Source organism: Bombus fervidus, chromosome 9, assembly GCF_041682495.2.
Source record: "Bombus fervidus isolate BK054 chromosome 9, iyBomFerv1, whole genome shotgun sequence".
Lineage (NCBI taxonomy): Eukaryota > Metazoa > Arthropoda > Insecta > Hymenoptera > Apidae > Bombus > Bombus fervidus.
The window spans coordinates 9,351,022-9,375,781 of NC_091525.1; the positions used below are offsets into that span (position 1 = coordinate 9,351,022).

At 31.4% G+C, this 24,760-nt stretch overlaps 3 protein-coding genes across 12 annotated transcripts; 2 read left to right on the forward strand and 1 right to left on the reverse strand.

Annotated features, from left to right (window-relative positions):
- Positions 1-32: 32 nt before the first annotated feature.
- LOC139990559 (uncharacterized) lies at positions 33-8,230 on the forward strand. 3 transcript variants are annotated; one of them, XM_072009960.1, is made up of 5 exons: positions 33-199; positions 2,075-2,187; positions 4,897-4,934; positions 5,821-6,069; positions 7,655-8,230. In XM_072009960.1, the coding sequence occupies exons 1-5, from the start codon at positions 114-116 to the stop codon at positions 7,769-7,771; spliced, it is 603 nt and encodes a 200-aa protein (XP_071866061.1). In that variant the 5' UTR covers positions 33-113; the 3' UTR covers positions 7,772-8,230. The 3 variants fall into 3 exon arrangements, with proteins under 3 accessions (XP_071866061.1, XP_071866060.1, XP_071866062.1); XM_072009959.1 differs by lacking the exon at positions 33-199 and adding an exon at positions 1,536-1,806; XM_072009961.1 differs by lacking the exons at positions 33-199; positions 7,655-8,230 and adding exons at positions 1,621-1,806; positions 6,698-7,451.
- On the reverse strand, positions 5,896-24,637 carry LOC139990529 (uncharacterized). Of its 2 annotated transcripts, none has more exons than XM_072009895.1 (11): positions 24,363-24,637; positions 14,980-15,104; positions 14,777-14,916; positions 14,477-14,606; positions 14,169-14,306; positions 13,846-14,022; positions 12,485-13,762; positions 12,265-12,413; positions 11,659-11,963; positions 11,298-11,564; positions 5,896-11,172 (listed from the first exon to the last, which is right to left on the reverse strand). In XM_072009895.1, the coding sequence occupies exons 2-11, from the start codon at positions 15,094-15,096 to the stop codon at positions 9,770-9,772; spliced, it is 4,104 nt and encodes a 1,367-aa protein (XP_071865996.1). In that variant the 5' UTR covers positions 15,097-15,104; positions 24,363-24,637; the 3' UTR covers positions 5,896-9,769. The 2 variants fall into 2 exon arrangements, with proteins under 2 accessions (XP_071865996.1, XP_071865994.1); XM_072009893.1 differs by lacking the exon at positions 24,363-24,637 and adding an exon at positions 21,049-21,189.
- LOC139990535 (pickpocket protein 28) lies at positions 16,132-23,783 on the forward strand. Of its 7 annotated transcripts, none has more exons than XM_072009907.1 (14): positions 16,132-16,390; positions 17,775-17,836; positions 18,438-18,714; positions 19,082-19,194; positions 19,267-19,383; positions 19,705-19,908; positions 20,134-20,251; positions 20,586-20,734; positions 20,966-21,167; positions 21,616-21,886; positions 22,093-22,213; positions 22,274-22,399; positions 22,536-22,627; positions 23,394-23,783. In XM_072009907.1, the coding sequence occupies exons 3-14, from the start codon at positions 18,439-18,441 to the stop codon at positions 23,579-23,581; spliced, it is 1,977 nt and encodes a 658-aa protein (XP_071866008.1). In that variant the 5' UTR covers positions 16,132-16,390; positions 17,775-17,836; position 18,438; the 3' UTR covers positions 23,582-23,783. The 7 variants fall into 7 exon arrangements, with proteins under 7 accessions (XP_071866008.1, XP_071866007.1, XP_071866013.1 ...); XM_072009906.1 differs by having other exon boundaries at positions 16,132-16,381; XM_072009912.1 differs by having other exon boundaries at positions 16,134-16,390; positions 18,555-18,714.
- Positions 24,638-24,760: the final 123 nt, after the last annotated feature.

Consider the following 24,760-nt stretch of genomic DNA (forward strand, 5'->3'; position numbering starts at 1 on the left):
AATAGTAATTTTTATTCTTTTATATAATTTTTAAGGTTAAAAGGTAAATGCAATAAGATTACAAAACATGTATAGAATTTACAGATCTTTAGGTTCTAAATGATTTTGTAAAGATGTGTATGACTTTAAAAAGTAAAAACCATTGTTTTAGTTGGATTGAAGTACTTGAGGTTGTAATGGAATTTATGAAAGAGAATAGGTATGTTTATGTATATTATGATTATACTTGTAGAAATAGTAAAACTTTATTTTAACTCATGTTATAATATTGATTATAATATAGTTTTCATTTTAGTATTGATCCTTCTACAAGGCAAATCATTTTGATGTTTGATTTTAATCAGAAGCAGATATTATTTCACAATTTTAAGCAGGTGCAATTGTAGATAGCATTTCTACAGAAAACATTAAGTTAATCACAATGTAAATATTTATTTTAACATCATTATACAAATTATTATATATAATTTAATTCTATAATTTTATTATTTAGATAAGAGAACTATTTCAACTAGTCTTAAAATTAGTGAAATTTTTCTCAAAGATATCCATGAAAAGGTTTCATCTACTAAACTATAGTTATTTTTATAATATATTATTGCGGATCATTATGAAATTTATTTACTAGACTAAGAGCAAACATATAATATTTGATATTAAATTTGAAATTTTTAAATACAAACATCAAAAAGCCAAGTATATATATTATTATACCTTAGAGTTACTTGGTAAAAAATATCAATTGCTTTTTATATTAAAGTAAGGAGATATTGTGAAGCAAGAAATCATTTATATTTATTATGTTATATGTAATATTCATAGTTTAATATTCTTATTTTTTTTAAATAGACACCAAAAGATTTTAAGCATGGAAAAAGGTCAGAGGTAATTTAAAACTTCAGATTAAAAGGGAACACTTAGATAGACAGACAGTTCCCTATGCAAAGGATAATATTCAAAAAGAATACAAATATAGAGGAGCTTTCATTTCAGTATCTGGTATTTATTAATTTGTTTTTACTAATATAAATATTATAGATGTTCATCATAATACATACATTTTATTTTAAATATAATATACATAAGATATATATATAAGAATTCTTTATACATATATTGAAAGTAACATTGTTTGTGGTCATAAAAATATGATTATATATTTTATTTAGAAGTGAGAAGAAATAACAAGATAATATGCAGATCAATGATAATATTAATACCAAAGTGTCTGTTAAAACATAGAATATAGCTGATATTGAAACTAATTCGTATAAAGAATTACTTTTGTTTCTGGATTTCTCAGATATTGATTTTGATAAATTGGCATAACAAGAAATAAGATAACAGATGTTATTATATATACATATGTACGTATTTGAATATTTATCTAATATGTTCTATTCATATTTTAGACTGCTAATATATAACTTCTTCAACTTGTTTACAGTATTTTAAGTACCCATCTAATAAAGTTTAATAAGATTATATTTGAAATAATAATTTTACTTTTCGTATGAGATATCTCATACTTTTAAGCTATGTGTGAAAGAAAAATATGCGATATATTTTGTATACGCGCAAAGAACAAATATTATGCTAAAAGGATCGTGAAATAAAATTCTGCGCGACATCGAACTTCTTGCGAATTCCTAATTAGAAGACGTTCGATCCTCAGAATGAAGCCCACCAGAAACTGATGACATTATCGAACCTGAATATGGAAATGACGAGGCCTCCTGCCCACCTAACACCCACTCCATTCCTCCTCAAATTCTCTGAAATTGTCTATCAAACAACAGTACCATAGTAACGATTGTACATTTCTATATATTTTACTTATTCTAAAATATATCTATACAAGGATGTTCTTAACAATGAGTACTTGGCATTAGTCATTGCATTTTAAACCTCTCTTGTAAAAGGAAGATTATTTTTTCCAAGATAAGGTTTTTCTTTGAATATATTTTATTCAAAATACCTTATTCTTTATGCTCTTTCTGTGAGAGGTTGCGTGGATACTGTTAGTCCTATAGTTTTGGTACATCCTGTATAACGTAACGGCACTCACTTTCAGTACGAGTGCCTGCGGGGAGCGCGAATCCGGTGCAATCTCAGTCAACGAAGAGACGCCGTCTCGCGTGGATCAACAGGTGCTCTTTCCCGTGCAGAACACGTTCACCAGCATGGGTAAGTTTCAATCCTGTTTGCGCCAACTTATTCGAAACGGACAAACTTAAAGCTGCTTGCCGCGCTCGATTCTGAAACGCTGAACGTATTGAAGCTTGTTTCGGCAGCGAAAGCAATAAATCAAAGGTGAAATCCACGCAGTAATGCCTTGCGTCTTCGTTTAGGTATGCAGGATGAGACACACGAGTACATTAGACTCTCTGCTTATGCGTCTTTGCTGACATAACAATAATGTTGCGTATTTTCCATGTTGACGTATCATCGATAATTTTATAATAATTTTATAATAATAACATTTATTATAAAATTTATCTGCTAACGCTGGATTTGAATATTAATTTTTGAATCTATTGTATGGTTTTGTCTTAATCGTGCAAGAGATAGTTATAAGTTCAATAAATTTAAATACTGACTAAATCTGAAGCTATAGATATCTACGATTGTACTGTTGCGTTCAAAATAATTAAAGAATTACTCACGTAATTGATCAGTATCGGTATGGTATCCGCTACTTAAAAGGCTTTGGCACGTCGTTTAAGTCTTGCGTTCACCAAAAATATCATCATACTGAGATTTTTACAGTTATGGTAATTATCTTATTATTAGTTTTAGCTAATTATGAAATAAATATATAATTTTTTCTAAGAATTTAGGCGATATTTAAGGTAACTGAAGATCAGTTAAAAGTAAAGATACAATCCTATGCAATGGAAGGACAAATTAGCAACTTTATGCTTACTACGGTGAATGAACTAGATTTTAAATGTCATAGACAAATGTCAAAGAGGAAATGTTACATTAAAATGCATTTCGTTGCATATTTTGAAGATTCCAGACTGTGCTTTCTGGATCGTTTTTTCGCTAAAAATTGCAATCAATAATAGTTGTCTTTAATTTCTGACAAACGATGAGTCAGCGATCACTTTCGCAATTCTTATGCTTTTACACCTCGTTAAACATTGACCTAGAAAAGAATAGCATCACGATTAGGAAATAGGTATTAACTGTTTGGGAGATAAGTCACACATGCCTTCTTTAATTCTAATTCTTATGTTAATTCTTATGTTAATTATCTTATTTTTATGTTTGGAAATCAATATGTTTTATTATATCAATATATTAAGTTAATAGAATTCCATTAAATTAATATTCTGTGTTAAGTAATTTTTATACTTTTCATTTTTATATATGTAATTTTATTTTACTTACAGGCATCATAACTAGAAACATCGATTCATCCAAGATTAGCTTTGTAGACTTACATAAACGTCATTTTAATATTTTTATAAATATGCCATCATTTATAAGATGAATTAAAAGACGATGGATGTAATTTGATTGATCATTCTTATTTCTATTCACGAGTGTCACATGGTGTCAACAAAATGTCAGGAGGGTATCGGTTCAACGAGATTAATATCTTGAAACAGGAGCAACCCGATCGAATGCACCACACGGAACCATACCGACCTCGTCGTCCTTGTAGAAATGCGCTTAAATGCTGCCTAGGATCGATAGTAGATCCAACGGATAAAAATGTCTGTCTAACTGTATCCTCCCACTCGTCACGTACAACTAAAGATAAATCCAAAGCAAAGATCGGTTTAAGGAAACAATTACAATTTTCCTTGATTCATATCATTATGCTCTTTATGTAAATGTAAATGTATTCTTGAAGAGGTTTCTTTGAGAAACAAGTGTCTCTCTTTTTCTTCTTTATCATCTTCTTCAAATTTTTGAAAAATAAACAAATATTTCCTATTTCAGTTTTAGGATAGTGGAGTATTACAGAATTGGAAGGAATATTTTTCATATTGGTCTTTTGATATTTATTTAACGAATTGATTGTTCTTTCTTCCTTTCTATTCTACCTTTCCTTTTTTATTAATAATTTATTTATTCTCTTTTCTATTTTCCATTGTATGAAAATTCAAAGAAAAGTTATTGGTATTGAAGTACTATTTGCTGTTAAACAACTCTCTTTTTAGTCTTTGTTGTTGTAATCTCAAAAATATAAGTGTAGAAGATGTCCCTTTTTGAAATTTTTTTGCAGCCCTGAGTTACAATAATTCAGTTAATAATTTAATAAAGTCGAACGACAATACCGTAAGCAAATTCAATCGAAAGAAGAAAAATCGTCTCGAGCGTATAATGAACATGCATGGCATTGACTCCTTTTCTTCGCGGCCCAGTTTTTATCGTTTACGTTCATTTAATAATGGAGCATGTCCACAAGCCAACTTGCGTAAGTTTCCATGCCCAGAATGAAACTTTTTGCTCTGTCCCAATAGTGCCCCGCCTTTTAAGTATGAAACCGATCTCTTTTTCATTTCTTCATTTCGTTTGGAGTTACATATATAGTAGTTCTCCTTTCTCTCATCTCCCCTTTTCTAAATTACATATACTTGTTAGTTTCGCATATTATTTTTATTATTATTTCACATAATCCTTAATAAGTAGCGCATATTAATTGCACCTTATCAATTTATTTTATTAAAATAATAATCCTTTCAGGCATTGCAAACTATTTCATTTCTTTAAAAAATCACACCCATTATCAGACTTTCTTTCTTTTTTCTGGAACAATATATTTCTTCATCTTTTCAAGATCCGTATATATTTTTATTTCCTTATTTTTAACTTTTTTATCATTTTTGCTATTTTTCATACATTTCTTATTTCGTAAATATCATCTTTTTCTTTTTTCAGGAATCGCATACGCTTGTAGTGTGGTGGCTATGCTTGCCGTAAGTATATCAGATATATCACGGTTTCTTATGCTTCCTGCTTTTCACACTTCCGGAACTAATCACGAATGCATTGTACATAATTCGTTGCTGGCGAACCGATGAATTGGAGAAATCGTTCATCGTGAGAGGAAAGATTATACTTTACTTTTTCATGCCTAAGTTCAACGGCTTAGACAGAATCACGAATTATTTTTGTATCATTTTCTTTCTTCTTTTGTTATTGATTCTATATAACTTTGCTTGAACTTTAGAAGAAATCGCACGCAAATTGCGCACTTTGCTTTCTTGCGTAAAACTCGCGAACTCGGAGTCGAAGAATATCGATCCTTTCACAAATGGAAAGTGCAGTTAATGACGTATGAATTATATCAAATGAGATGAAGATTGACATAAACTGTAACGATTTTTTAAAGCAGGAATGTTTCTTTAACTTGTAAAGTAAAAATACTTGGTAAAAAATGCCTAAAAAATGAGATATAGAGGTTTATGTAATTCTATTTGTGTATCTTAGAACTTTGAAATGTCTTTTTATAATTTGAAAAAGCATAATTTTTTTCAGATACTTACTTAAATGACTAGAACTTCTAATATATATCATAGCAGATTTTGTTACATAAGTAAGTTTCTAGAAGATATTATGCTTTTTTAATTTTAACAACATAGCATTGTTAAATACTTTTGTTTATAGGTAACACTTTCGTTTAGTTAAAAATATAAGTTTCCTGATCGTTATTTAACACATCAATTACTCTTAGATGATAGCAAAGAAAGCTTACATGAATGATTCCAGTAATTAAAATAATTACTTAAAAATTAAAAAGAAGAGATTGAAGATTCTTTAACCAGAGAACAATTAGAATAATAAAGAAACTGTTCTTAATAGGTAATCCTTCTAACAGTGGAGGCTGGTGATATGATGCGGAAGAGCATTGTTTTCGACAAAAATACTCCAGATGTGTTCTACTGCCCGCAACAGAAACCGACTGGTTTCCAGAAGATGATCGTGAACGCGAAGCCGTTGTCAAGGCTTTGCCAATTCGAGGGGAAACCGATCCCACCCGATTACAAGAGCGACTGCTACAACGACGTGGACGAGACCGAATACGCGTGCAAAGAGAAGTACAGAATTATGGTGAGTCATCGTCGAGGTCATGGGCCTCGAAATTTCTCACCGAAAGCGGTCAAACCTCGGGAAAATCTTGGAACGCGTATGAACAGAGAACAAGGTGTACTCAAGTGCAACCAGCTGGGACGAATCAGATGAATAAGACAGAAACAGCAATGTTTTGATTGAATTGTTAAAGAGGAGCTTATGCGCTTCAGCTGCATTTTACGCGTTCTACGTTAACGCGATTAAACCTTTTTGTAACGAGGTTTAACTGGAAGTCGAAAATGCGAGAATGGAAACAGTTACTTACATTAATGTGCGAAAATTTCCAGATAGACTTTTCAATTTATGTTCCAACAGAGTTTTCCTAAAACATTTCAAATGTGGCCTGACTTAGGCCTGTTTCAAAATTCAAGTTTATTTCTTTAGTTTAATCTATAATCTCTAACGTCTATCTTGTATGTTAAAGAATCGCTATTAATTATTTTACATTTAATTAATAAAATAAAATGCTTCCAATTGAACTTCAGAGAACGGAAGAAGTAAGCTAAGCTAAGTTTTACTAGTGATGCACGCATCATCCGATCATCATCAACGTAACATCATGTCCATCACGTGTAACGCGACTGGTGTCGGTTTTGTTTTCTTGCAGAAGCGATTCAGAAACAAAGCAGAGGGAGATGAGAACACCGTGGATGGCTACGTCGACAAATGAGAAATTGGTGCTGCACGATCAAGCAATGCGTGCAATTTTGCAAATGGGTCCCTCCACTAATGCTCAAGCTTGCAACCTTCAGTCCTATAATTACAAAACATTTTTCTTCCCCAAATTCAAACGTCCAATTAAATAGTTTATAGATACGATCAGTTTAAGAAGGAAAAGTAGATTAACTAGTTAAATTATTCATGTTAACATTTAAACTGTTATCATACCACGTGACAATATTAGAATATATATTTATAGTGAGTTCACTTTCTTATATAATTTTTTTTTAATTTTCATTGTAAGTGATATAAAGTATTTAATGCTTCATCTTTTTCTATTTTTTATTGTAAGATCCAATCTTACCGGTGCTAGTTTGTAGTTTCCGTGCTTGGTGACCGGAATTTGTAATATCTTTTCCGTAATAACATTAATAAAACTAACAAAGGAGTTGGGCAAATTGATCATTAATTCTCCAAATGTAGCTTCGACGGCTGATACTTTGATAACCGATTGCACACTAACTTTGCATCATTTTGTTTCGTTTGATTCATTTGTGCACGTCTAAATTGTCAGATGGATATTCTATGATAAAATGTAAATTATAATTGTGACAAAAATTTGGAATGTCTTTTATATCTTCTATGTGACAAAATTACGTTTATCTGTACTTGTGAAAATATAACTTGTTAATTAACTGAAATTATTTACCAAAATATTAATTCATTCTTGAACTTCATCAATCATGAAACGAACCTGAAGACTTCATCAAACATATATATTGTGGTAGGTAGTATTTCATTCATGATGTTTGACCAAATTATAAAAGATAAATTATTAATTTAAAAGTCTGGAATCTTTTTTTTATATACATATATTATTTTTATAAATGCATGTCTGTTTTAGATGCGACTACATCCACCAGGAAGTGAAACACCATATAATGGTTCACGTTTAACAAAATTCCTAGCTTTTGATAAAGACATCTATAAGAAAAGGAATCAAATAGAAGATAGTGATTAATAAGAAAAATTTATCATATATGGCATAATGGCATTCTTCTAGGACAATTATTGACGAATATTCTAATACCAATTTAATATTTTTTTATATTCTAATTGCTTTAGCCATCTTTTTAATTTACTTGTAATTTAATTTTTCAATCTCCTTGAAGTGTGTCTTTTTTTCAATTGATTTCATCATAGTGATAAAATTCTTACAATCTTTCATAATATCAATTGTAAATAATTCAAGTTACTTTGTGATTGATAGTTAAAAAAAACACATGCTCATTATTAATTGAAATGTTTAACGTTCCTATTCACTGTAAAGTGTACAAAGCTTATTTAGCATATTTTTGTAATATATTTGTAATATATGCGCCAGAGCTTGTAAAGCGAGAAAATAATATATACCAACGAGTACTATTTTCGACTTTGTAAATTATTATATGTAAAATAAAAAACAATTTCATATATTAAATTTTCAGTTTGTGACCCTCTTTTTTAAATATAGTAATATAATATGTAGTATGAGATTTAAGGTATATAATTAATATTATATATAATTATATTTTTAACGATTTAACATTGTTCAAATAAACTAATTTTTCAATATATTTAACTTAAAGATAACATAACTTTTTCATGTTTGTCAAAAGCAGTAGTTCATGTACTTCATAAAATTCATCATTCTAGGTAAGAACAAAAAAATTATACTGTTCTGGTGCAATGAATTTCTGATTTATACATGAAGCAATATCAACGATCTATGCATTGAATAATAAATAATACAGAAGAGCATTACAATGCCTTGTGATTATATTTCACAATAGTTTCAAGAACTATGGGTAAATTAGTTATTAATAAATATATTTTGAGACATAATTAGAAATGAAAATTAAATATATCTCATACAACTTATTTGCATTTATTCCTTTGTTAGTTTAAATAATGTAATTATTTCAATTATTTATTTACTGCAAATGAGTTGTACATATTTGTAGTGATTTGTACGGTACTTACTAAATCTTTAATTTCGTAAATTTTATATATTCGAATTTAATGGTTTTCAATATAAGCTTTATTACAAAAATTTTAGATATTAAAATTTATAGAATATGTAATGATTGATCAAAGTTTTTTATAATTCAGGTTACGCGCGAGTGATGTCTTAATAATTATTTTATTCATGTAGAATATTATTTACACATTATATTAGTGACCTAAATGCATGTTATGTAGTAATAATACGTATTTATGATATCATTCGAAGTTGAACAGTATATAAAATACTCTTCCTTGCAATTCATTCTGTGAACCATAACGTTTTATCATAGTCTTCAAGTGAATCATTTCAATGTTTGGTTTAAATCCGAGTCATGGCAAAAATTAACAATTCATAAATATAATTTGTAAACGAAATATTCTAAACATGTATATTATTAATTACGCTTAAGTGTTTTAAGCTTGATTTAAACCCGAAAAAATTGATGTTTTGTTAACATTTCCGATCTATTTGTATAATACAAATATTGTTTCAACATAGTGTAACAAAAATATATAAAAATTGTTGTAGACATCACAGGTCTCGAGTTACAATGTGGAAAGAGAAATATTCGAAAAGATACAATATTTAGAATATGTTTAGTGTATTCATATATGCATGTCTAATGTGTCAAGACCTTTCTTCTTTTTCATTTGAATAGATAAATGCATAAAATTCCTTATGTCTTCCTTAAGATCTTCATAAGCACAAAGTGAAACGATTCAGGAATAAACTCATTCAATAATAGTCAAAGTAACACTTCAAATACAGGTGGTTTCATTATTTTAAAATAGTGTATAGCAGTTTTTGATATTCGCGTACAAATTGAAACAAAATGCTCCAGAATGCTCCGATATTATTATACAGATCTTTGTGTAGGAACATCAATTTCGACGATATATACGCGAACCAGAGATCACGAATATACTCTATTCATTCTATAAAAGATTTTGAAATTAGAATTAAAATAATGTCTTACAAGATCAGCTTCCCACCGTTCGAAGCTCGAATTTGTGCGACTTGTTCAGGAGTCAGAATCAGCTTGCTTCCGTTCGGCAATGCTAAGGCATAATGGCTTCCAGTTTCGTTTACAACGACTACCAACTGTGTATTGGTATTTTGAACAGGTGGTGTGGATTTGACTGGTGTTATAGAGATCCCACCTTGATTCATGCGTTGTATTATCTGTGGAGGAAGCAGACTTTTCGTTGGCACCTCCGCCGTCTCGTTTGACGTGAGTGTTGACTGTTGCTTAGTCTGCGCGATGTTTCTCCTAGATGTACTCTTTGCTTTTTCTGCTTCAGTATCAGGACCGGTCTTCTCGGTAATTATCATCTCAATCTCATCATCGCTGTCGCTGAGAACAATCAAAGAAGTAGTCTTCTGACCGGTGTTTTCCAAAGATGTGGTTGGTTTCTTCGGTTTCTGCATCATAACAGGGGTGCGTTGCTGTTGAACGTTTTTCATGACACTGGAATTATCGTGTCGCGGTGTATTTTCTCTTATGGACACACTACTTTTTATAACAGCTTTATTAGGCTGTGCTAGGATAGCTCTGATATTGGGATAGTTCTGTTTTGGCACCGAATACTTGTTTTGCAAAGGTCTAGTTACTGGAGTAGGATTAGGTTGAACTGAAAGCGGAGGATTTTGAGGCATTTCTTGCGAAACAATTTGTTGACCGGTAGTTATATATCCAGTTGGGGGTTGAGTAGTCGTTACCATGTAAGGTACATAACCAGGATGGTTGACAAATTGTTGTGGAGCTATCATTTGTGATCCTTGAGGTTGGAATGGTTGTGAAGATACGAAATTGGTTTGTGAATTTTGGATAATGTAATTTTGCCCCCCTTGTACGTAATAACCTTGTTGAATCGGTGGTATGATACTTGAGACCATTGGGCCAGATTGCACGATTGCACTTTGTGGAACGACAGTTGCAGAATTTGATTGCATCACATAATAATTCGTCGGATTTGGTTCAGTTTTGAGCATCACATAATTAGAATTAACCGTGTAACAGCTATCGAACTGATTCGGTGTAGAATCATAGATCGGGCCTTCGTCTTTGATGTCCAACTCCGAATGCACGCTTGCGATATTTTCTACTTTGCAAGCCGTTTCTGTAGAAGGCACTGTTTTTTTAGGTTTACTTTCAACTACAGCTTTTTGTTTCTTTGCTGTACTGTTGTTGTTAGGGGATTCTGACTTGGTCAGTTTCTTTGGTTTGCATATTTGGATTTCTTTGATTCTAGGAAGTTCCCTTTTACTTTTGAGTTTGGTGGAAGAGGATACTTTTGATTCTGCCACGATTTGGAGAGCCTTAATTTTGATGCTTTGTAACTTGTGTTGGAAAGACTTTAATCTTCTATTGGCAGCTATAAATTATAATTTGCATTGATTATTTCTTATGATAATATATAATAATGCTCTATAATACTTTTAAAAAATTGGTAAAGTTACTGAAGTGTTGATTATAATAATTTCACGTTGTTATACTCACATGGACGTTTATTTTTCCTTTTGCGAGAGCTTGGTAAAATCCAATCTTGGTCTGAGTCCTCCTCCTTGTTTGTCCGATCGTCAGAGTATCTGACTTTCGGAGTAAGGTATGAAGTGGATGGACCTGTCTGTGTGCTGGGAGCCGCGTACACGGCCTCAACGTCGGTCCATTCTTCCAGCTCGTTCTTTTCGATCTCATCGTCTGAATAAAGTTGTTCTGTATATGAGGAAATGCCCCGAGCTCGTAACACTCTTCGCGTTTGTTGTTCTAGTTTCATAATAAAATGAAATTTTTTATTAATATCAATGATTTTGTTAAAATTAAAACATTTTATTGTCATTTCACTGCCTCTTATTTATACCTTCTTTGCTTGAATCTTCTTTTGTCTTTTCTTCAATTCCTGCGTTCTTTTGACTGTTACCTTTGTTTCTTTCATCTTGAGATTTTGTGCATTCTTGTTTGATGTTTTTATTGTGTTCTGCGTAACTAACGGATACCTCTTCGATCTTGTTGGGGACGTTTTGGGAACCAGTTGGGGATATGGTAGGTTGCGGTAACGTTTGTAACGTTGCGTCTCCGGAAGTTGACAATTGACAGCCCTGCGATCCAAGAACCCACCAATTAGAGCCAAGACCCTCCCCAGATGAGTCCTGATCCTCCGTACTGCTACAACATACAGCAACTTGTTTGTCATACATACTCAATAATGAAAGCAACGTTACTGAAAGAAGGTGGATGAGTTCCACTTTACAGATCATACATAGATTGTAGCAAGTTTAAGAGGTTTCAGGCAGGATGAACTTTTGATCTGGGAGTACTAAGTGCAAAAAATTGTGCAAACAAATTATCAGATATACATATTTTGTTCAATCTTTCAAAATTATTATTGTTACTCCCAGATGAAATTCGATGAGATCTGATAGTGTGGATGATATTGTATGCTTTAATATAAATGAAATATATATACCCTTCCTTAAAATTAGTCCATTCCTTTTGGAGCTTTCCTCTAGCTCTTTTCATCGACTCTCGCAAAGTCGGTTCCATTTCCTCTAAAGAAGATAGCAACTCTGTCATTCTTTTTACCAATTTTACTTCACATGGAGATATAAGTTCGGCCTGAGAAAATATATAAATTTAAAAAAGGGCTAAAAGAAAATAATTTTAGATAAAATAAAGACATTACGTACTTCACCATCAGTATCAGCACTTAGACTACCATTTTTTGGTGAAAAGGTAGAAATAAGGTCTCTTAGTGAATTAACACTGTCAGCCACAAGTTGAAATTTTGAGACACTAAGCTCCGAAAGCATCGTATTAAAATCCTCCGTTTCCTGTTTACATTCTTCCGTTTTTAGGTGATTTAATTTCCTAAGATTGTATTTAATCTCACTATTCTCGTCAAAAGAAAAATCATCCTCCATCGCTTCTTTTTGTAACATACTTCTTAATTCGCTCAAAGAAAGATCTTTATCATCGGAAGATGTTTCATTTTTAATTATTTGGTTTGATTGTTCATTACTCGATTTCTGTTCTTTAGCGAACCTTCCATTTCGTCTGAGAATCCTATTTTCCACTTTGTTCTCAGATAAGCTAGTATCATTTTGTTGCTTTCGAACGTGAGTCCACGTTTCATTTAATTTTTCATCGTCGGATTTCGACGTGATAGATATTTGATGTGTTTCTCTAACACCATGCATGTTGTCTGGATTTTTATCGTTCAATTTCAAATTTTCTGCACTGATAATTTCATTCAGTTTTTCATCATCTGTTTTTGAGGTACTAGACAAATTATCAATAGTTCTATCGACAGAATCACCTTTATTTATATGTACATCCATCGCATTTAAATATGATTGCTTTGTTAGATTTATCTTCAATTTATCTTCCGAAACGTGTGTCAAAGATATGTCGTTATTTTCTGTGACCTTTTCCTCGATAGTTTCGGATTTTAAATCGCTCAAAATCCCATTGATTATTTCTATATTACACTTAATGTTATTACTACTGTCAGAAAATCCTTTAAACATTTTTTGAGATGATTTCTTACCAGGAATATCTCGAACAGAATTATTTGTATCGTAACCACTCGACTTTGTACTTTCACATGTTTTATCGGACATAGTGTTTACTTCTGAACATTTCGACAAACTTTCCGACCTTTCGACATTGATAGTATTTAAGTTAATATTATTATTATTACTACTGCTATTATTGTTATTACTACAGGTGCTTGTACTACTAAAATTCGTGTCCTCGTTTGTCAATGATCCTATTGCACTGTCGCTACTGCACTTGAAATCGTTCAGATGTTTATCATCACTTTTATTTGGCTTTCTCCTTGCTTTTGGTGGTAATCCATTACTCCATCGTGATTTTCTTTTCCTATGTTTCGTTTTCCTTTTCATTAAATCCTTTGAAACCAATGCTTCATTCTCTAACAACGTCTTTATTTTCGGCTTAATCGGCTGAAATAGAAATAGTACTAGTAAGAACATAAATGATACAATGAAGAAATAAAATGAACTAAAAGTTGTCAGTGATTAGATACCTTTACTGTTGATAAAATGTTGTTATCAAGACAATGTCTGTAAACTCTCAGATCACTTTTAAGAAACTGTGGAAAGTAAATGTATCTTGCCCCGTAACGATCAGTGCCTAGAACGGTTTCATATTGGATTTCCCATGGTTGCTTAGCTATTTCCTCTTGCACAGTTTTTCTAGTATGCTAAAAATTATATTTTGTAACAACAACTAAAGAATTTATTAATTAAATTAAATGAATTTCTAAACTTCTAATTCTTAAAGTTTGATTTTTATCATGCATAGGACGCTATTTTTTAATTTTTTTCTTTTTGTTGTATTTTTTCATACCATGACTGTATCACAGACTGTTTTCAGAAGCCAAACTTTCTGTCTGAAGGTCAACTCCTCGAAATCCTTGCCATTTAACAGAGGAGCATCGGGGAAAATATTCCAGAACTCAGGTTCCACACCGATAATTTCTAGAACCTAAAAATCTTTCATCACATTTTTAATCACTGTAATACAAAATGTCCATGTATAAAATTAATTTATTTAAACAGATAATGATAGTTGTACACGCGATGCAATGCTTTGTAATAAGTAACGATATTGAATCAACATTATCATTATCAAGGACAAAAATCACAAACTCTCACCTTTATCGCATTCTGATGTTTAGCTTCGTAAATTTTGAACCAGATCTTCATCTTGTATGCAAGAATGTTTGTCCAAAATTCGTACGGCATCGGTGGTATTTTCCTCAACTTTGCTTTGGACATGGGGGAACTAAAACCAAAAGTATTATTAATTTCAGAAAAGAGTTGATAAGCTTACAATAATATTTGGGATATTTAATATTTCATTTACTTTATTTAATTCATTTTTATATAGAACAATATTGGAAGAAAATCTAAAATGTTTCAATCCTTCTTTTGCTATTCTAAATTCTACTTTACCTTAACAACGATGTCATGATATTTGCCAATTGTCTGGAAGCTCGTGGTATCAAAAGCATTCGTTCCATCTCATACATGGACAAATGAGGTATGTTCAGAGCTTCTTTTGTCAGATGAAGAAAATGGAATATTTGTGGAATCTATAAACAGTTAAACGTTACAAAAGAGGATTTATGAATGGAATAAGTAACAGAAATATGTACCTCCCACATGAATTCCATCTCCTTTTTTATTTCTTCTGTAAGAATGTTCTCCCGTTCCCAATTGATCATCGATTGCTCCTCCTCCTCCAATTTCCGTTTCCTATTTTTTTTCGTCATTTCTGTAACTTAAATGAAGAAAAAAAAAAAACATGTTCGAATTTATCTTTTTGAAATACAATTAACTAATTCAACAAATCTATTCCCCTCTGCAATTAAAATTATTTTCAAGTATTGCAATCGTTAAGAAAAGAAGAAATCGTAAACCTTTCAATCATACGTTAAAAAATAATTAAGATTCCTGCGCTAATTGCAAAGTGACCTAGTTCTTACTTTTACTTAGGAATTATATAATATTATTTATTCAAACCTGCTGGTGTGTTTAATGTGATATTATTGCAAATGTACCATTAATTAGATAGAATCGTATGTAATTTAAAAAAATTGCCGTCGTTTCGCAATCACTGTCATCTCTTGCAACGTTTTTTTTTTTAACACAAAGCAAACAACGATGACCTACTATCGACCAACGAGTGTCAATGTAAATAATTTCACACACAGGTGCAAGCTCGTCCCCCTCAACGTTAAAGTATAACATATCCTTTAGATTAGGTCTGTTTCATACGTTTCATAAAAATTTCATGCTGCTCGTTTTCGCGTTTGAATGTCGAAGGTAATATTTGCACGATAACGCGAATAAATGTTGCTTAATCGTGTACTACGCTAGTTCTGCAAACATTTGCACTTTGCAATCAACAACAGAACCTTCCACCGTGTAGATAATTGTTGTACACATCTTTCAACTATGCAGCTGAGTGATTACTATAAGATACGATTATCGTAATTATATGTATACAAGACAGGATGAAAAAATTGTCTCTAAATATGAATATATTATTCGTTTACATTGCATCCATGTAAATGCACGAAAAACCACTTGACTTGAGATATTGAAATTTCATTAAATAATTCAGTCGCAGGCTATTCTATTTCAATTCTATTTTATACTAAGATATATTACAGAATATTTGTGATTTTTAGTAGACACCCATGGAACTTAAATAGAAATTCTTATTACAAGTAATTGGTATGCAATTCTTAATAGATCTCTACAAGATGCGCAGTAATTACTAATAATAAATAAAGTACATTTCGTAGTACGTACATACAATAATTTCTTTTTATCGCTTCTTTCACTATTATATCTGAAAACCATAAGTTATACAAATATGTGATCATGTATATAGTTGTTTAATATTGATCAGGCGACGTTCTTTCTACAATTATATGATACTTTGGTCTCAACAGTTGGTGAAAGGAACACTGGCGCGACTTCCCTTTCCTATCTCATTGAAAAATCGCGCCCCATCAAGATCATCTTCGTTGCTCGATGTGCTCGGTATTCGTATAACGTGTAAGTACGTTCTTCGAATGGCCTTGTGTCTCGTTTCCACTATTGTGTAAGACTTCCTCGTCTCGAGACACGACTAGAATATGGTGTTCAGTATGGAATAGAGTCTAGCTTCTTATGTTTGACAAAAATAAATGGAGTTGGACTAAATAAATCCTACTGTTACTTTAACAAATAATTATTCTGGTATTATATGTTTCATGTTAAAATTGTTGTAGTCAACAATTTTATATTGGTTCATTACTTTAAATAAAAGTAAAGTAAAATAAACTTCAAATGAAAGTTTCAGAAGAAAGAAAGACAATTAATCATGTACAAGCTTTCCTTCATTAGTGAACACAGTTTTGATTGTAGAGGTTTAAAGCTATGGTTCTTTAAATATCAAAGACATTCCAACGTTCCCCTGCATTCAAGAATTCTACATTAATCCATTAATTTTTAACCAACATATGTTTCTCAAGTAAAAGATTCTTCGCTGGAATGTTTTAAAATACTACGCTTGTATTTGTACACTTTGTAAACTCCAAATGGAAATCATAGTAGCTAATGAGTTTATCAATTAATTTATTCAGTTTACAATTGCATTCATATTGCGCAAATTCAAACAAATATTATAAAAGCTATTTATATAACAATAACAACAACAACAACAACAACAACAATAAACAACGACGACGACGACAACAACGATAACAACAACAACAACAACAAAAACAACGATAATAATAATATACTTTCAATACATATAAAAGAAAAAGAAAAGGAAAAAGCACGCGTAATATTGAAAAAAGAAACGCATAGAAGCGGCACTTCCGCGAATCAAATTTTCCATCATTTTTCAACCGAACTATACGAAATAGATCTCCTTTGGAGTACGATAAAACAGTCATTTAAAATTATCTGTGTCATCGCGTTGGCATACACTAAAGACAACAGACAACCATTGGCACGTGAGGATCCTGTCCAAGCGAGTTAAAAGGATGTCCATGTCGGTGCCCACCCCCAGTCGGTTGACAGACATCCTTCATCGATAGTTGGAAGGACCGGTGAAAATACACTGTGTACCATCCTTCGTCAAGCTAACACACTTTTCAGTCGGTCTAATTGCGCGAGAAAACATCACTCGACAAGACGTAAAGCTCTCCATAAAGAAGTTATTCTTTTAGCATATCTCTAGTTAGAGATTACGCTTTTAATATCCTTTTTTTGGCGATTGTAGACGCCTATTAAATCATTCTGTAGATATTATAATCATTTTTCGCAAATCTAGAAAAGTGGAAATTTCATTTTTATCATTCACATAAGTAGTTAAATTCCCAATTAATTTTTCCTGTGATAGATAGTATATATATCGAGAGATTTTTGTATTTTATTGATATTTCTTTAGAGGATGCTGTTCAGAGAGTGAAATGTGAAGGATTATGGAGTTTTTATGAAATAAAGAAGAGGGTAAGTCACTGTGGCTTGTTTTTTTAAGGGATCGATACGTATGCTTATATAGAACGAGTTTTTGTAAATTAATACGGTAGTAATATAGAAACAATATTATTATCTTGTACGGAATTTCATTTCGAAAGAAACTTGTTTTAAACGTACGAAGTACTACATCTTTTCATAAAAAATTCCGCGTTTTTATCGGTTGGCTTTACGACGTCTGATGTTTCAACAGTTGACATCTTTTCGTAAAGAAAAATTTTACTCCTATTCTATTATAACTCCTCTTGCAAAGAATTATTTTATAAACGATACATTATTTCTGTTTAAATTAAAAATACCACTTTTACATAAGAATTTTTGATAAAAAGATGTTTTGTTAAAAAAGATCTTACGCTCTTTATTGCAAACACGTTAGGATCTGCCTACTAAGATATTAAAATACAGTAATACCCTGCTGTACCTTTTTTTTAAAAACAATTTCAAATCATCGTAGAAGATGTCAAAAATAGTATTAAAGGAAGAAATCGGACTAAAGTTTGAGGAAATGATATCTATAGTCAAAAGTCGATTATAAAATCGTTGAGAATGTGAATTTTTTGTGATAATGATGCAGTATGGATAGCAATCGGGCAATTCAGGATATCAATGCAATGCCGGTAAAGCTGTACTATCGGGATTATTCGAAACCAGAGGACGAGAATAAGGCAGAACCGATCGAAACCGTTTACAGGACCACTGACAGGGCCACGCTGAAATATTTGAAGAATCACGATCCTAATATACCTTATTCCATCAACACTGTACATCTACAGGACCCGTACAAACATCCTCTTAAATTAGAAGGATACGCCACAGCAGATATTTTCAAAGTTCGACCAGCCTCGTTCAAGGTACTAGAATTAAAAGCTCCATGCATTTGAACGATACTTTAATTACTATGTAGTTACATGTATAATTCTTGCTAACTTCTTGCTAAGAGATACGTTCCATGCATTTAAACGGCAATTCCTATTATTTGTGAACAAAAGATGAAATTAGTTAGAAGTTTGTTCAAATCTTATGTCTTTCTTTATGTCTTTATGTAATTGTTGTTTGTAATTCTAATGGAAGAGTGCTTGTAGATAAGACTGCAAGCACTAAAATTGAAAAATTTGATTCCTTACTGGAAAAGGTTCTACATGTAGTAGTATATTGCTTTCTATTTGGAATGAAAATTTTTACAAATTTCTTTTTCATGCGAATGAATCTTTTCACAAGATTATGTACCGGACGAAGGATACGACGTTAAGGTCTAGGCACAGCAAGAACGCGCTCATCAAGAAAGAAAGTCCTCTAATGCATTATGACAATGACGACGACAAGAGTATAAGGTAATAATAGATCACGACGTGATTAATATACCAGAGATGGAAATAAATATTTAAATATGTTTGTGAATTTAGTAAAAGTGAAAATCAACGATGCATAAGGATTACGAACATTATGAAGCAATATTGTACGAATAGTACTCTTCATGGCTTGCGTTATATCGGAGATTCGAATTTGTCAATTGTCGAGAGGTAATTCTGTGCAGTTTGAATTAATATTATGATTTCATTTAATACACGAACAAATTTTTGAGCTCGGAATAATAAATGTTATCTGAGAAAAGTTTACATTTTCTTTTGACTTTGACTTGACTTTTAATGTTAATACAATTCTACATCTTAATTTTTGTCTTAAATGAAAATTTGTTCATAAACATTTATTATCTGTATTCACTTTTGAACATAATGTTTGATATAATTTTGTATTATTTTTTGTAAATATTTATCTTCGAATATTAAGATACAAGTATCTGTTACACTGCAACAACTAAAAATCTAATACCTCCTTCACAGAATATTCTGGGTAATTTCCTTTACACTAGCGGTCCTAACAGCCGCTTATTATATTTGGTTCCTATATCGAAAGTGGGTTTCGACACCTATTATCATTGCTCTTAGTCCAGAATCGGTGTCCCTGGACGAGTTGCCGTTCCCCTCAGTTACCATTTGTAACATGAACAACGTAAAAAAAAGTGAGGCAGCTCGTATAAACGCTGGGTGAGTTCTCCAGCAACTGATAAAAAGACCTACCAAAAAATTTCTTTTAATAACAAAATATTACAGGAATTGCATATTTTATTAAAGTAGCTAAATAATATATTTTATTTAATACTGTCTATGTCTTAATTAAGAGTTAAGCAATTCAATCTTCATTTTATATTTTGTTAAAATATTATCAAAAGCTAAGTTAAACATTTATTACAACGGACCATTCAACAACAGGAACGATATACGAAAGAAGCTGTTATTGGAGGATATGTGTCGTCTTGAAAGTATGTCACCTCGTGGTTTCAACGAGAGCACGATAACTTGGGATAACGTCTTGCGTTTTATGATCAACGTATGTAACACACAATGGAATTGCACATATGGTTTATGAGATTGTCATGATAACAATGTTAGATCTTATTCATATATCTCTTTAGTCTACTTGTCGTATGATGTTCCAAGATAAAGAGTACTTTCAATCTCATCTTACAAATTGTACCTAATATATCATATATTATTACCTTACTTCTCGCGCAATTAAATTAGTTCTACAGGAACACAGGAATGATTATAATTAATTCGAAGTACTGATAATAATCTGTAAATGTCGACTATAGTAAAAGCACTGAAATATTCATTTAAATATTTATAAATAAGTCTGTACGTCATTAATTATTCTTCAATAGGTGTCGCAATCTTGCACAGACATGCTGCATTTGTGTAAATGGCACGGGAATGTTACTGATTGCGAGAAGATATTTAATCCCACCATGACAGATGAAGGGATGTGTTGCAATTTCAATTCTGTCGACAGAAAGTACCTGTTTTATAATCCGTAAGTAAATTCCAGATATAACAGTTTACATTCGAAATCAAAATTTTTCTTTGCTTTTGATAGTTTCATTTTTAGATTTTCGAACATCCAATGTTTGACCAAGTCTTTCGTGATCCTCAATAATTTCTACATTCCTTTATTTTCTTAATTCTTCTATTATATTAATTTAATATTAATTTGATGGTGTTCGAAATAGTCCTCCATATTCTATAAATTGAATTTTGCTTGCAGGCGAGATTGGTCCGACATCAACATGACGTTCCCATTCAACAGCATCGATTGGAATCCCGAAACCGGATACGATGAAAACGTACCTCCAGATTCCATTCCATGGAGACCGTATGGTGCTGGACAATATTATGGTCTAACTCTGGTTCTTGACGTAGACGTCGATGAATATTACTGTTCGTCCACTGCTAGTGTTGGTTTCAAGGTACTTTATCTCAGATCATGAAATTGATCTGGATAGTATTACAAACTACTACTATACATTAATCGTTCATCTAACCATCGTTACAATCTAAAATCATACCATGATTAATGTAACATTTAACAAATTTTACTTAATATTTACATTATAATACACATTGAATTTAATAAAAATATCGTAAAGAACATAAGAGAAGCAAAAAATTATGAACCATTTAGGTATCAATTTTATGCTGTTGCATTCTTTCGATTACTTTCGACCTAAATTGAAAAATAGCCTGAGTTTCAAGGAAATATGAAAAAATTCTTATTATACCTACTGTTGGAACATCTTTTTACAACGTTAGAAATCTTTTCTGTTTGTTAAAATGTGAGCAGGATTGAAATGTACGTAACATTGCAAATTAAAGGGCACGCGTATTTAGCGATAGAATAAGAATATGTTTTCACAGATGCTGCTGCATAACCCGGTGGAGACACCAAAGATCGCCGAATTTGCATTCACTGTGACTCCGGGCGAGGAGACTAGAGTGATCATAACGCCCCGATTATCGACTGCCAGTAAGTCGATAATCTCTGTTCCTCTAAAGAAGAGGAAGTGCTTCTTCACCTCGGAGAGAAAGCTACGTTACTACAGAACCTACACGCAGAGGAACTGTATCCTCGAATGCGAGGCGAATTTCACGCAGAAGATCTGTCACTGCGTCCAGTATTACATGCCCAGTAATTTTTTAGATGAATTCCTTTTAGTAATTTTTAAATGATATTTTAAGTATGATTTTTTGGTAAAATTGAATTGAATAATTATGTTTATCTTATTGTGAAGTAACATGGATACCTTTTATGTATGAGTATATATGTCCTTTCTTCAATATCAAAAGCTAAAACATAAAAGTTAATTCTAAATTAGATTCACCATTTGTTTCCAGAATCCTCTAACACGTTAATCTGTGAGAAGAAAGACGATACATGTGCGATGAAAGCTCGCAGAGCAATGGAAGTTAAACTTTATGACGATGATATTGGGATAGCCTTAAACGTCTCTGAAACGTAAGCTTCTCTCACCAGAAGATTCCGACAATACAAGAATTAAAATCATATTTTTTACAGGCCAAGTTGCAACTGCTACCCCGGATGCTTCGAGATCGGTTACAACGTGGAAATCTCACAGAGCAAACTGGTGTCCTCTTTCATTGTTCCTGACAGCTACGTGAAGAAAAGCAAAGAATACTTCTCGTAATTTTATTTGTTCCTTTAACTTAAGAAAATTATTATTTGATATTTATTTATAATACACATTAATATAGTAAACAGTAATAATTTTTTATACTAATAATTAGTCATAATAATTGGAATGATTTTTCTTTATTAGTACCAACATGGCGGTGGTCCACCTGTTCTTCGTCGATTCTCAATTCACTAAGTATATGAAGAACGAGTTGTTTGGTTTTACAGAATTTCTATGTAAGTAGACCTTAATCTTTGTTACGTAATATATGATTCATATTAACGAAAGTTTTTGATTAAAATGGCGACCAAAATGTTGACTTTGGGTCTAGACGATAAATGGTTTTCCCGTGCCATCTATTGCCGCACGTTTCTACCTAATCCATCCTTGATTCATATAGATACCTTGGGTTCAGCTCTAATATCGATCTGATTTATTTTCTATGATAGTAGTAATTTAACAGTATATAAACATACTTATCAAAGAAGATAAATTAAATCGTCAACACATCTCATTATTTACATAATATATAATATTTTACTTTCATTAGGGTTTAAACACATGGTGACACTAAAATATAATAATGTAGTATAGCATTACCAATCGTAGGTTTTAATTGAGTAATATGAATTAGTTAAAAAATCAAACACGAAAGATAATAAAAATAAAATAATATAAAAATCTTATAACTAATATATAATACTACTTAATATATAATACTTCTAAATTTTATCAACTATAATTAACGTAAATATTAATTACAATTGAAACAAATTTTTAATTTGCAACTCCATTAAACATTTAAAAATTACGTTTGAACAACAGTGGTACACATATATATAAGACGTTCTTCAGTTGTTTAAAACCCTAATGAAGTCATAATGTATCGTAAGATTAGCGAAACATTGGAATTGTTAAAATTTGAACAAAAGCATACGATTCGCAATTATAAAAAGTTTTGTAAAGTTCAAGGATCTTAATTACATAATTGTTTGCATACAGCTAATACTGGTGGCTTGCTGGGTCTCTTCATGGGCTTTAGTTTCCTCTCTTTGGTGGAAATCATGTATTTCGCGACATTGCGATTCTGGTGCCGTATATACAAAAAGAGGCATGCTTCTCGCGATAATACTCTTCATGTGCAACCATTCGACTCTAATACTAATCTCGTTTATCCTTTTGTACAATGATCTATCTATTCTTACTTTCTCTAAGAAACTTTTACTCATTTTTGACAAAAGTTTTATTGTCGTTAATCGTTAGTATATAAATTGCATGTAAATAGATGTTTGATCTACAAAAATGTGCGATATTATGTAATTTATGAGTTTTTGAATGTACTGTGAAGAAATATATTTGAGAATATAATGTGCTTCTCAACTAGTGTACTCAGTTCCGTTTGTTATTCATTATTCAACTTTTCTATTATTCCATACTTCTTTGATTTTTAATAAGTTACATTAAATAGTTTGCAGAATGGACTAGATAGAATATAAAATCTCTTATCTTTCTCTAATACAAATTTATAATTTGCATTGGTTCAAAGTGGTATCGGTAATTGGTAATTATAATATCTAGTTTTATGTTACTGAAATAAAGTAAATAATCATTACTCTTACTATGTTTAAAACAGGTAATTGTATTTTGTATATAGTATTTAATTGAATTATATGTATTAAATCTTTACTTTACTATTATTCAATTAAAGAATAATTTCATATATATATCTTTGCATATTCGCGATATTAAATTATGTATATGCCGCATACGGTAACTACCATACTGTTAGAAACAATTACAACCTGTCATTGTAACATAACAACAAGAACACATAATAAGCTAAAAATATCAGATTTTTATTTATTTATAATAATATAAAATTAACTATCATTTTTCTAAATAAGCTACTATCGCTTTGACAAAACATAGCAATGTTATTTCGAAAGGCATGCACCTTGTTAAATGACTTACCTTTTGGTGTGGGATTCTCAATGAAATTTTAACCGTAGTCGGGTAACATCCTCAGGAATATGTTAACGTGATGACAAAATACTATAGTAACTGAAAAATCACCGCACTACACAAATCTCAAACATTCAGTCACTAAACACAATTCGATATTCTTCACGACGCCATGTTTATTGGACTACAGTACGGGTGTAACTAAATTCACTCGTCGTACGATATCGCAGACTAGAGTCACGTCGTTCTAGAATCACGAACTGTCTCTGCGCAAGTGCACCGCGATACACGCGAATTTTCAAACTTGAATTTCTCTATCTTTCAAATTTTTCATTTATTTTTATTGAATTGTCGATTTTACTGAAGTTAATTATTAGTAAACATAGACATTTATTATAAAATCTATC

Bases quoted from the DNA above. Each gene is read 5' to 3' on its own strand.
- LOC139990535 (XM_072009907.1), top strand. From the start codon at position 18,439: ATGGATAGCAATCGGGCAATTCAGGATATCAATGCAATGCCGGTAAAG. The intron at 19,384-19,704 runs GTAATTCTGTGC...CCTCCTTCACAG, and splicing joins AATTTGTCAATTGTCGAGAG to AATATTCTGGGTAATTTCCT. The intron at 22,214-22,273 runs GTAAGCTTCTCT...TATTTTTTACAG, and splicing joins GCCTTAAACGTCTCTGAAAC to GCCAAGTTGCAACTGCTACC.
- LOC139990529 (XM_072009893.1), bottom strand. The intron at 14,607-14,776 runs GTAAAGTAGAAT...TTTTGGTTTTAG, and splicing joins ATCATGACATCGTTGTTAAG to TTCCCCCATGTCCAAAGCAA. The intron at 14,307-14,476 runs GTGAGAGTTTGT...AAAGATTTTTAG, and splicing joins AACATCAGAATGCGATAAAG to GTTCTAGAAATTATCGGTGT.
- LOC139990559 (XM_072009959.1), top strand. From the start codon at position 1,697: ATGACATTATCGAACCTGAATATGGAAATGACGAGGCCTCCTGCCCAC. The intron at 1,807-2,074 runs GTAACGATTGTA...ACTCACTTTCAG, and splicing joins TATCAAACAACAGTACCATA to TACGAGTGCCTGCGGGGAGC. The intron at 6,070-7,654 runs GTGAGTCATCGT...TGTCTGTTTTAG, and splicing joins AAGAGAAGTACAGAATTATG to ATGCGACTACATCCACCAGG.